This window comes from Capra hircus, chromosome 5 (assembly GCF_001704415.2).
Source record: "Capra hircus breed San Clemente chromosome 5, ASM170441v1, whole genome shotgun sequence".
Classification (NCBI taxonomy): Eukaryota; Metazoa; Chordata; class Mammalia; order Artiodactyla; family Bovidae; genus Capra; species Capra hircus.
Genome location: NC_030812.1, coordinates 94,897,681 through 94,911,340, shown reverse-complemented (window position 1 = coordinate 94,911,340; position 13,660 = coordinate 94,897,681). Strand labels below are relative to the sequence as shown.

The following is a 13,660-nucleotide window of genomic DNA, read 5'->3' as shown; positions in this document are numbered from 1 at the left end:
GAGCTTCCCGGGTGGCTCAGACGGTAAAGAATTTGCCTGCAAGGAGGGAGACCTGGGTTCAATCCCTGGGTCAGGAAGATCCCCTGGAGAAGGGAATGGCTACCCTTCAGTATCCTTGCCTAGAGAGTCCCATGGACAGAGGAGCCTGGTGGGCTACAGTCTATGGGGCTGCAAAGCATTGGACACGACTGAGCTACTTTCACTTAGTTCTATTATGATTACATCAGCCCCATCTCAGATCATCAGGCTTTAGATCCCGGGGGTTGGGGGCCCTTGACCTAAATGGTCGGTCTTCCCCAGCTTCAGGCACTCTAAGGCCTGCCCTCAACCCTTGCTTCCCGACCCTACCCGGAGCACATGCCCAGCTATGCAGAAAGCTTCCCAAAATACAGTACAAGAGACTACACATGGCCCACGGAGCCCCTTGTCTATTCTCTTGCCATCTTCATAGAAACAGGGAGAGGAACACTGGAAGAGCCAAAAGGCTGAAACATCCACAAAAGCCCAGAGCCAGTCCAGGCCATAGTTTTCACTGTGAATACAATTCTGACACCTCTAAAACTTGATTTATTTTAGGCTTGATGCCTTTGGCCACATATAAATTTTCATGGCTGCATTAATTTGTCTCGAAGGACTTGAACTTAGTAATTCTTAATAAGTCCTCAACCCACAAGCCAAGATTTCATCAGCTTGTGAAAGCTGAGCTCCCTTGTACTGAAACACTTATTTCTAATGTTTGCTTTTAACCAGACAGAAAAGGATGTTGAAGAACTCCCTTATTTTTCTTGGATGTCAGTGAACTCCAGAGTGAAGACTCTGCTTTCAACTGTCAGCTAAATGCAACAGCTCCCTTCTCTTGGAACCAGAAATTGGACCACAAGTAAATTCCAACTTCTCTGGGAGTCTCCAGGGTCACTTGCTCTTCCCGACCTGGAAGACACGGCCCAACTGGAAGAGGCCCCATATGGAAGCCACAGGGCTTCGCTGGTGGCTGAAGAACCCACCTGTCAATTCAGGACATGCGGGCTCTATCCCTGGGTGGGGAAGATCCCCTGGAGAAGGAAATGGCAACCCAGTCCAATATTATTGCCTGGGAAATCCCATAGACAGAGGAGCCTGGCAGGCTACAGTCCATGGGGTCGCAAAGAGCTGGACACGACTTAGTGACTAAACAATAGCAACACTGGACGCCACACAGATAAATTGAAGGATCCGATCAGTTCAGAGAAGCACTGTCTCCTCCCACTCCCAGGGCACTCAGCACTTGAGTGCTGCATGCAGTGGAACGTGCTTGGATTTCTGCTAATAAAAGTGTTTGTTGTTTATTGCTGGCTTCTATTTCAGGCCCAGCCCAATTCAATGCAGGTGGGGAAATTGTGGATTGATTCATCCTCGTGCTAATCTGTGTAATAACAATTTAAAAACAGCTATGGCTCCAGGAAGGTGTCTAACTCTCCTATATCTTGCCCAGGACCACTTTTCTAAAAAGAGTTGGATGGAGCAGATCTAGTTTACAACTGGGTTCAGGTGCATTTCTTTCTTTCTTTCCTTCTTTTCTTTCCTTTTTCCTTCCTTCATTCCATTTTGCTTCCTTTCACAAAATGATGATTCCACTGACAGCAGAACGAGACAAATCTTTTCTCTCTTTCCAGGCAAAGACAACTTTCTTAAGTTCTGCGTACATGGGAAACTTACATTCCTTATGCAGCTCTGTTAAATGTCACGTTCCTAATTAGCCAGTTATTTGATGCTTCAAACTCGGTTGGTGGAGAAGACCCTTGAGAATCCCTTGGACAGCAAGGAAATCAAACCAGTCAGCATAAAGGAAAGCAACCCTCAATATTCATTGGAAAGAAGGACTGATGCTGAAGCTGAAGCTCCAATACTGTGGCCACCAGATGTGAAGAGCCAATTCATTGGAAAAGACCCTGATGCTGGGAAAGATTGAGGGCAAGAGGAGAGGGGGGCACAGAGGATGAGATGGTTGGATGGCATCACAGACTCAATGGACATAAGTTTGAGCAAACTCTGGGAGATAGTGAAGGACAGGGAAGTCTGGTGTGCTGTAGTTCATGGGGTCGCAAAGAATCAGACATGACTTAGCAACTGAACAACAACAATTTTGGAGGATAGATATACACACATATATGTGCACACATATGCACACACGTACATGCATATGAGTGTGCCTTCCTATGTAACAAGGAAGATACTTCATCAACATGGACACCTGTTTGCCTTTGATGAGAAAAACAGCACCTGTGCCTGATGACCAACAAGCATCCCTTTCAGCTCTGTAATTTGAGCAGCACAGCAAAACCCAGAATATTAAGAGGGCTGCATGAATAATATTTTCCCCAGAAGAGTTGTGAAAATGATACACCTTGCCAAAAACATGTCCACCGTCCCCTCTGGCAATGACCTTCCTGCTCAGAGTCTGCATATGGAGCACACACACAGCTCACACGTTATATCTGAGGATAAACTATCAGTAATCAGGCTCAAGGACACAGCAAACGTGAGCACACAGCAACACATGGGGCTTTTTATTGTCTCCTTAAAATGAAGCTGCAGGGAGAAGACTCCCTCTGGGTTTAAGCCATATCTTTGCAAATCTTCAGGGTGATGTAGATCTGTTCTTCCTAGCAAAGAGATTAGTGGGGAGAGGAACTGGATTCTGGGGTAAGAAATACCTGCTTGGAAGGACAGGGGTGGGTGGCTGACCAGAGAAGCTGAGTAGAAGCAGTGGGATTTGAGTGGTGGGCGGGGGGTGGTGGTGGTGGGGGTGGTGGGAGTGGGGGGCTGGGGGGAGTGGGGAGGCTGGGGGTGGGGGTGGGCAAGCCCCTGAGAGTTCGGGTTATGGGAGGGTATTGAGACTCCATGTTCACTTCCTGTGGCTTCCGTAACAAATCCCTGGTGGCTTCAAACAATACAAATTTATTCTCACACGTTCCAGAGGCCAGGAGTCCAAAACCAATGGTAGGGCTTCACTCCCTTCGGAGGCTCTAGGGGAGAGTCCATGCCCGGGTCTTCCAGCTTCCTGTGGTTCCCAGGGTTTCCGTGGCTGCCACATCTCTGCCTCTTACTCCTCCTGGCCTTCTCTTCTGTGTCAGCTTTCTCCCTCTGCCCTTCTCTTGTAAGGACACTTGCACTGGATTTAGCAGCAATCCAGGGTGATTGTAACTTGAGATCCTCAACTTAATTACAACTGCAAAGGTATTTTTTCCAAACAAGGTCACCACTCACAGGTTCCAGGCATTAGAATGTGGACGTAGCTTTTAGGGGACCACCGTTCAATCCCAAGACAGTATGGTAAGTCCCCTACATACAAACCTACAAGTTGTGATCTTTTAAAGATGCGAACCAGCAAGGAACCAGAACGTGTACCATCAACGTCAGGTGTGAATGAAATTGCAGCTTGCCCTCCGTCTCCTATGGCTGACGATCCTTCAGCTCCTCCATCTCCCACCTGCTCTCCCCCCTCTAGTCAGTAACTCTTCCTGCCTGTTCCCTCGATGCCTGTACTGGATACCTGCTCAGCCCCTGTAGGCTGTAGCAGTTGTTCTATTGTTCTATTGTACTTTTCAAGGTACTATACGATAACATTAAAAATGTTTTCTTGTGTGTGTTTGTTTATATATTATTTGTGTGAAAAGTATTATAAACCTATTATGGTGGCCTCCCTGGTGGCTCAGTGGTAAAGAATTTGCTTGCCAGTTCAGGAGATGGGGGTTCGATTCCTGGGTTGGGAAGATCCTCTGGAGTACGAAATGGCAACTCACTCCAGCATTCTTGCCTGGAGAACTGCATGGACAGAGGAGCCTGGAGGAGCCTGGAGGACTGTAGACCATGGGGTTGCAAACAGCTGGACACAACTGAGCACACACACACGCATTGTATAGCTGATTGTGTTAGTTGGGTACCTAGGCTAACTCTGTTGGACTTACCAACAAATTGGACTTATGCACGTCCTCTTGTGGAATGGAACTTGTTCATATGTAGGGAACTTACTGTATAGCAGAGGTGGGAGGTGAGGACCTCTACATGGGGAAGTCACAGAAGGTCAGGAAGCAGTTGGTCATGCAAGGAGAAGAGGACAGGGAAGCCTGACACTGAAGGGGACACAAGAAGGAGAAGAAGGGGACTCTGGGCCCCCTTGGGAGCCCCACAGTCAACACCAGGACATCTGTATCCCAGGACCGGGAGGGTGACCATTGCTAAGCTCCACTGGATGCCTCAGTTAAGGCAGCCAGTCAAGTCAAGAATGAAACTGAGAATCAAGAGTTCACGGCAGCCACCTGGGGACCATAAGCAGTCCCATTCTCAAATAATCCTAGAGACGTGGTGAGAGCCAACCCTGAGTAACAGAGTGGGGGCTGCTGAAGCCCCAGGGCTTTGTTTTGGATCCATCTGGATGGAGGCCTGGCAGGAATGAGGGGGTGTGGTACTGGGGGCGGTGGTCCACGTATAGTGTAGACTGGTTCAGCTAGCTAATCAGGAGGCAAAGGGGCTGGTGTCCCTCCCCGAAGCCATGCGTGTCCTGTACCCAGTACCACTCCAGGGTTTGGGGAGTTTTCTTCTCCTGTCATTTCCTCCAGAACTGCCCTTTTTTTCAAAAAATTTATTTGTCTCTCTGTGTCGAGTCTTAGTTGTGGCATGTGGGACCTTCATTATGTCATGTGGGATCTTTCCTTGTAGCACACAGACTCTCTAGCTGTGGCTCACAGGCTCCAGAGTTCACAGCTAAGTAGTTGCTGTGCCCAGGCTTAGTTGCCCCGTGGCATGTGGGATCTTAGTTCCCCCACCAGGGATTGAACCCATGTCCCCTGCATTGCAAGGCAGATTCTTAATCACTGGACCATCAGGGAAGTCCCCCTCCAGAACTGCCCTAGACCAGTTCCAACAAAAGGACCAGAGGTTTGACAACTCTGGGGGACACTACACAATAAATCATTCCCTTATTTTGCTCAGCTACCTGAAGGCCAGGCCCAGGCCCTCATTTCTAGGTCCCCAGCTAGTAGCTCACGCCTGCTGTGTGCCTTGGTGAGCTATTTTTAGCTCAGTATTCCAGGACCTAACCAAGATGGCCTGGGCCAGGACCAGCGTGTGACAGATCAGGCTTGAGATCAGCTGTCTCCCACTGGCTCCTGGCCTAAAGTTAATAGGGCGAGAAAGTCCCATTTGTACAGGGGAAAGCAAGGCCCATTTCCTGACTCATGATCAAGTGCCCCCCAAGCATCACACACCAGTGTAACTGTGGTGTAAATGCACTCCTCACCAGGCTGGGTTTCTTCCAGAATGCACACTGACACATTCATTTGCACACTGATTTAAAAGGTCATATAGTGCCTGTCTGCCAGAAGGATATGAGGCAGTTTCCAGATGCTTGTGGAACTTCTCGGGAACTCAGAAGAGTCATTGTCTAGAAAAGCCATGGAGTCCTCAGTTTTAAGAAGGCTGTCCTGATGGCACTTTCAATGCTGCAAGTGAAGATGCCTGCCCTCATTAATTAGAGAAACACCTTCTTGACATTTCAAGTAAATAAAGTTCCTGTAGTTCCCCGAGGAAAAGAACCAACAAAATACAACGCAGGCATATGTCACTAGTGGTGAGAATGAGTGAGGTGGGATGCAGCCAGGTACCCTCAGGAGCCCACGGCCTGACAGCAGCCTCTAGTGACCTTGGCAGCCTCTGCACCCCCAGCAGGCTTCCTTCGGCCCCTGACCTCTTTCCCTGCTCCCATCCCTCTCCCACCCTCTAACCATGGCTTAAAGCTCCTGGTCACAGAAGGCCCAGGCTAAAGTCAATCTTGTGGGCAGTAAGCCTGCTCAAATCCAGGAAATATCACCCTCCATTCAAAGTCATGCCTCTGAAAAACTTATGAAATAAAAAGCAAATGCTAAAACACTATCTAATTACTTGGGGTGAGTTAATCAGATAGCTAGCTACTCTTTATAGAGGAGAAAGATCTCATTTGCTAGGCATCAGAAAGGTAGATGGGAAGGTTAGAAAGAAAGGATTAGCTGGAAAGAGCCTGGGATCTAGACATGGTGACAGGCTGTTTAGGGGCTATTAGCCAGCCAGGAACATCAGAAGGGCAGATGACTTAACCTCTGCAAGCTTCAATTTTCTCATCTACAAATGAAGATATTAAAAGCACCATTACATAAGATAATCTATGTAATGTATTTGGCATTATGCCTGGTTCCTGAGAGCTGAAAAATGTTCACAGAGACATCACTGTTGAAGTTATATTAATAATAATGATAACTGTTACTATTAGTAGAAGTAGTTGTAGCAGTCATAGCAGTGGTGGTGTATGGTGACCTGAGAAGGGATAGATTAAGCGGAACCCAAACTGAAAGTCATTAAATGAGAAGACGGGAGATTAAATGAAGAAGTGGGTGCAGGGTGTTAATACCAATCTTAGCTGTGTCTTAATGTTGTCTAGGGAGACATCCTGGCATAGTGCTTTTTAGAGGCTGACACATAGGAACTCAAACCTTGGCTCTGAACTCAAACCTTGATAATGTAGGACTTTGTGGAATCACTAAACTTTCTGGAGCCTCAGTGTTCTTATCTGTAAAATGAGAATAATCATTTGTGTAACATAGACGCAACATACTTAATGTATCCAATACCCAGAGACTATGTCTTCTGTTTGTCTGGCCAAGCTCTTTCCCCTCCACATGGTAGTTGGCAGATTGTGAAATGCGAAACCCATCTAGAGAGCTGAGAATATGAGAATGAGCATTGTGGCTCTTTGTTAAGAGAAGAAAGATGTCACCAGCCCCCTTACAGCCTCCTCCCAAAGGAATGTACAGTAGGGCTGCTAAAGGTCAGAACTTGCAACCATTTCTAGTTATAGATGCAGTGGAATCATTCTGAATTCACTGATGTGATGTGCTATTGCAAGACGGAAGTCATCCAGTAAAAAGGAATCCCAAAATAGGATGCCATGGAAATTTAACTCTGAACACTCTGACTTTGTACCTTGACATAAATAAGACCCAGGAACATTTTCCTGCAAACATTGAAGTTAATTTCTTAAAATATATAGATTTAATGATGGCAAATACCTTCCCATGATCTCTCCACAATATTTACGATTTGGTCTGATTTACATAGAAGATATGTCATCTACGAGAGTCAAAACAAGTTTAGAAACCCTTCTCCACTTCAAATGTTACCTTCCCTGATGAAAATTTAATTACACTGAAAAAAGAATCCTCAAAATCACCTCATTTCTTTGCAAAGCAAAATGTTATAGCTTTGATGGCTTTATTACTTTTTTTTTTCTAAATTCACAGGATAGACTTCCTCTCACGCAAAGTCATTCCCAAGACTTAGCTTTTAGTTCTGAAGGAAAACTAATAAGAATTTTGACATTTTAAGTGTACTTTCAGAAAACTCTGATTTATCATACTGCTCCTGACACTGATATGCAGTCATGTGTTATTAGTTACTTGAGTGTTTTCTATAATTATGTGAGTGATGTTGACACTTTCTGGTGGGATGCTTACCATTTCCTATTTTGTCATTTGCAGAGTTCTGAAATGGATCAGATCACCATGTTCAAGCTGAACAGCTGTTAAAGGGCTCTTTTCTCTTGCTGTTTTCTTTGCCTGTCATGCTCAGTCCATTGCTCTGTGCAAGAGACTATTCAATATACTTCTCTCCTTCTCTTCCCACAGACTTTTTATAAAAATGATAACCAAGTTATGGTCACTGACACTGTGGAGCACATGGTCAAATAGGGGGAGAGGGATTTCCTTGGTGTCCAGTGGTTAAGAATCTGCCTTCCAATGCAAGGGATATGGGTATGATCCCTGGTCGGGGAACTAAGATTCCACATGCCCCAGGGCAACTAAGCTTATGTCCTGAAACTACTGAGCCCAAATGCCACAACTAATACTCAGTGCAGCCAAAAATAAATATTAAAAAATAGAGGCAGATACAGGTACAGGTCAGGTACAGGTGTGTAGATTACAATGTGGGAGACAAGGGTTATAACAAGGGTACAAATGATTGCCAGGACAGAGAAGACAATGGCTAACTTCCCAGATGAGAAAGCTTTACAAATAAAGTGATCTTGAATTTGTCTTGCCATTTCAGTAGGAGTGTGGTGAGTGCAGAAGTGAGAACAACCCAGGCAGGTGCAGAGGCATGCGGCTGGGAAGGAGAAGGAGGCAAGGATGCCTGGAACATAGGGCATATGAGTCCACACATGGGATGAGATGCAATAGATGGCACACACTGGGGATCATTAGTAAAAGCTCTGAAAGCCACATCTGAAAAAAGTCACCTTTACACTGGAAACAATGGAGCCACAGAGTTCTTCAAGTAAAGGTGGGATCCATCTTTTCAGAACATAACCAACATGGTGTGGAGGACAGACAGGGGCAAAGCCTCTCTGTTCAAGTGGTGTGGCCCAGAACGGTATGTTCTTTCAAAGTCACAGAAGGGAAAACAATCTCCCTCCATCTCAATTATGCTTAGCTCAAGTAGAAAATCATTCAGTTGTTGCCGGATGGCCCTTGAGAGGATGGAAAACATAAATACAGTGTCCTAATGAATTCTCGGAGGCATTGGAAGAAAACAACGTGATAAAAGTGGTGGCTCCCCCACCAAACAGCCCAGAGTGCCCTGACCTCGAGCACGTTGTTTACTGCAAAGGGACGTGGTTCCACCACCCTCTGCACGGGGACAGGACCAGCCACACCTCTGCCATCCCCTGATGTGAGGACACGGTCCTCCTACCTCTGCCAGACCCACATGTGGGGATGAGCCCTGCATGCCTCTGTCACGTTTGTGTTAGAGGAGGGGCATGGCCTCCCTGGTGGCTCAGAGGGTAAAGAATCCGCCTGCAATGCAGCAGACCCGGGTTCAATTGCTGGGTTGGGAAGACCCCCTGGAGGAGGAAATGGCAAGCCACTCCAGTATTCTTGCCTGGAAAATCCCATGGACAGATGAGCCTGGTAGGCTACAGTCCATGAGATTGCAAGAGTCAGACATGGCTGAGCGACTAAACCACCACCGCCAATTAAGTGTACACACCACAAAACCAACAGGTATTTAAGTGTCCTGGGCAGCATGTGCTTCCAAGGGACTTTATTTGCTATACCTGAGACAAGGGCTTCCCTGGTGGCTCAGAGGGTAAAGAATCTGTCTGCAATGTAGGAAACCTGGGTTCGATCCCTGGGTTGGTAAGATCCCATGGAGGAGGAAATGGTAACCCACTCCAGTGGTTTTGCCTGGAGAATCCCCATGGAAGGAGGAGCCTGGCTGGCTACAGTCACAAAGAGTTGGACACGACTGAGCGACTAACACACACACATACGGCCCACTGCAGCTAGAGCAGGTCCAGGTATGCAGCCCTGAGGGATCAGCCGTTCTCAGTCCCATGACTGCCCAGGTTACAGAAATGGGCACAAAAAGCAGTTGTAGAAGGGAGTGAGGGGAGAGGTCTAGCTCAGATTTTCTGAGGGGATCATGATGGTGGAAGAAGGATATTGACAAGGGAACAAGGTGAGAAAGGCTTAAAACAAATGAAGTAATAGATGGATGAATATCTGAATAAATGCATAATAAATCAGGAGTTAGAATAAAAAAGTAACAAAGAAAGCTTAAAAGTAAAGGAGAAGGAAATACAAGAGAGGGAATAGTTTAAAAAGTAAGGAAGAAAAATAAAGTGAAAAGGAAGACACAGCAGAGAAAGAGTTGACATGAAGAGGAAAACATCATGAGTGATCCTTTTGTGTGTGTATACAAATATACGTATATATATATATATATTCATTTTCTTAAGAAGCTTGTTAAATTCTTCATGCTTCTGAATGTTCTGATGAGTAGTGATGAGTCGATGGAGAAACCATAACTGGAGCCTCCAAAGAGACCATCTTCTCCTTTTCCCTCTTCCCAAACCATTTGCTCAGTGGTTAATTAGGTTTATCTTGAGGAGAGCTGCACATGTGATAAACCATTAATTACATGTGACCTGTCTGGTCTAACACAGGTCTGTCTGTATCACACAGTTTCTCCTGGGGGTAGAGACGGGAAATCACGGTTTCTAAATCTTAAGAAAGCAGAGAGGAGGAGATTTGTGGTAAGCGAAAATCTCCAGGGGATTCTGAGGTGTCCAGAAGCTTTGCTGGGCACTTCGGGAAGGCAGCCCCTCGTGCCAGGTTTGGACCACTCCAGTCACCAGAAGTGGAGGTGACAGAGCTCCATGGAAACTGGTGGTTCCAGCAGACCTAGAGAGTCACAGGTGCTGAGCATGGGTTTTGTATAGCCTCACCCAGAGAGCATGGCAACCGGCAAACACGCCCCCCACCCCAACCGTGGCACAGGCCAGCAACGAGGCCTGCGCTGGGTTCGGGGACAGCCCATTCATGGGTGCACCAACCTCCCACCCTGGACAATCATCTAGCTAAAGGGCAGCTACTTTTCTTCAGGACACAATGAGAACAATCCTCCTTCCCAGCTCCGGGAACGTGCGAGAGCGCAGAAGAACAAAGGCGCAACGTGCAGGCGAACGGCCCTGGGCAGAAAATGAAGGCCTAGGGAGCCAGTGCGCTCAGTGCGCGTGCGTGGGGCAGCCCTCTAATGACACCCCAAATTCACCGCTCTGTGCTGAGCGTACTCAGCAACAGGAGCCCTGCGCTCAGAAAGTCGCTAACACACCAAGCCCCTCATTTGCAGCCCAGAGCCTGCGGGCGCTGACCTTTCACAAATGAGAAGGCGAATGTGCAGTGATATTATTTCAGTGGGGACACTGATTTCTGCTCCTGCGTCCCAATTTAAGGAGTCATAAGAAAGAACGGTCGATTTTAGAGATTTAGAAAATTAACAGGTCCATGAGAGCTCTGAGTGCGGCTCAGGACGGGACCGAGGGGAAAGATGGGCAGTTTCAAGTGGCGCTCTTACCTTCTTGTCACTCAGGCCGGAAACCTGGTCCACATACTCCTCTTGGATCATGAAGGCAGCTAAGTTGGCAGTGTAGCTGGCCAGGAAGATGACGGCAAAGAAGGCCCACACGGACACCATGATCTTGGACGTGGTACCCTTGGGGTTCTGCACGGGGACGGAGTTGTTAAACACCAGACCCCACAGTAACCAAATAGCTTTGCCGATGGTGAAAGATGGGCCACCTGGCTCTGGTGGGACAAAAAGACAAGGACAGAAGATCAAAACAGACTCACTGGTTCCATTTAAACCTACAAGTACATTGGCTGATAAATTCCTGCTCAGACTGGACACCAGCCAGTGAAGCCCCAGCCCTTTCATAGGTGGCTTTTGCAGTTGAGAGTTCATGTCTCACTTCTTCTGGGGCCCTCCAGAAGGCAGAAGAGAAAAACCAGAGGCCTGGGATGTGTGGGGGATCTCACTCCAACCAATGACCATAACTCAACCAGGACAATGGAGGAGCCAGCTTTCTGCCTTGACGGATGGAAGACCATTAAGATCCCATCAAAACTGAGTAACAAAGGCAACCATCCCACTGTGGTCATCTTTGCATCCTCATTACTGTTGTTCTTAAAATTTATATTTGTATCTATCAAGAAAGCAATTAAACTTCAAAGAAGATGAGCAAGAACCATGCAGGGTCTTTTCTGCCCATTGGTCACAGACCTCCTCCAATTTTCTTCACTGACACTGCTTTGAATGCAGTTGATCCTGATTTTTCTGGAGTGGCTTCTAGCACTCAGCATTCAGTCTTTCAAAGACAATCTTGACCTCACTCCCATGCCAAGGTTGCCTTCAGCAGCGCCTGCCTTTTGTTCTTGCAAGAGAACACCAGGAGGCCCAGAGAGTAAGCCGCAGATCCCTGGCTTGGCCATATGAATCTAAAGGCAGAAAGGTAAGCTATCTTTGTCCTCCACCCAAACTTTGTGTAGATCATGCAAGGCTTCTGCCCATAAATTTATTGTGACCTCTCTGCTTTCTCTGCTTGGCGATGGTGAAACCTTGCCTGCTCCCTGCGTGTGCTGGCAGCTCCTCTGCTTCAGAAACGAACATCTGCATACACAGTTTTACAGCACATTAGCACAGGTCTTATGATGCTTTCTGCGATCCTTTGAGCATCTGCTCTGCCGCCTAAATCATCAGTGACTACACATGTCAGGCCTAAGATCTAACTGCACACACACATCTCTGTGTGTGGACCTTATCTCATGGAGCAGATGCATATTGAAAGAGTTGTGTCTAAATCAGTTTTGTACACTGTAAGATGCCCCAAGGGGACTTGATATTTAAAGTGGCCCTATGTTGAATTCCTTGGTGAAGACAAGCATCCTTTGGTAAAGTGAGTCATTGTAAGTTCTTGCTCTGAATTTGGTGTCTGAATATTTGCTGCTTTGATTTTCTTTGCGGGTCGGGGAGGGCACATGCTGGCTTCAGTTCTTAACATCGCCAACATATGTAGGTACTCTTGTGCTTCTCCAGTGTCTCACTTGTTACTAATTGGGATGGGGAGTAGTCACGGCTTTTGAGTGACCTTCTGGCACAAGCTGGAAGCACTTGACTATTCTGTATGGTGGAGACGTTCAAATTTCCAGCCCAGAATGCACACCCCAGATGAGAATGTAGGTGTGCACCTGGAAATCCTTCAGCACAGGAGTGGTTCATAGCCTGGACTGCGAATTCAGCAGAAGCACAAGGGGAGCTTTGACAAAATATCGCTGCCTGGCACCCCATCCCCAGAGATTCTTATTACATTGGCGTGGGGTGGAGTGGTTATTCTAACATGCAACCAAGGTAGAGAACTGCTGTTTTGAAACATATAGTGGTTCGAGTCCCACTCTGGACTTGAATATTGAATATTCAGAATACTGGAATGTGAGGTCTTTGCATCTTTGTCTTTTAAGTGCCCTATAGTTATTGTATTAAGAATCTCTGCTCTTTGAGGCATAATTCCAGGATAAAGTTCACATTGTAGATGGGAAAAGACTCAGAGAAGGCATAATATTTCCTAATCCTGGGGTTCTCAGGAAGTTTTAGAAGAGATATTTAGAAGAATCCCATGGCCCCCTTTGGAAAACCCAGTAAACTTTGTGTGAAGTCTCACAAATGCCTTAAACACATGGGTGGACCTTCATAGCCAGGAAGATGGATGCACCACCCTCAAAGTAGCTGTGGGTGAGAACTGTTATCTCCTGGCCATTTTATTTAATACCCAAATCTCTACCTCTTGACAGAGTGATGTGAGCTGCAGACACATGCTACAGAGACCAGAGGTGATCCTTTGGCTGTGGAGAATTCTTTCAGTCACAACTACCCTGGCATGTACCGTGGGGTGACCTATTTTTTCTTTTCTTTTCTCTCTCTTTTTAACCATTCTAGATGTTTTATTCTCTGAATTTGGAAAATTCTGAAACTAATTCTAGCCCTTGATTTCCCATGATTCAGTCTACTTTTTATTTCTTATTCTTGATACACGCATCTCATCTGCCTTGTTAGCCCATCTGATCAGACACACTGCTTATCACAGCCTAAGGTTATCACAACAGTTTCCTCTAACACGGTTATGTTACACGTATCTCCTGCCAGCTCTGCTCTCACTTGCCCAGGGGTGGAACTGGGCTTGGGGTCAGGCTTAAGCCGGGGAGGGGACACACAGATTCAAACTAGCATCTTAATTGGAGTCTTTCTAACAAGTCAC

General features: G+C 46.6%; 1 protein-coding gene across 1 annotated transcript in view; it reads right to left on the bottom strand.

Moving 5' to 3' along the window:
- The window catches only part of GRIN2B (glutamate ionotropic receptor NMDA type subunit 2B), a 234,890-nt gene that overhangs the window by 45,167 nt on the left and 176,063 nt on the right, over positions 1 to 13,660 (bottom strand). Inside the window, exon 7 of the mRNA XM_018048456.1 lies at positions 10,927 to 11,156. Within this exon, the coding sequence (XP_017903945.1) occupies positions 10,927 to 11,156 (230 nt within the window). The remainder of the gene's footprint in view (positions 1 to 10,926; positions 11,157 to 13,660) is intronic.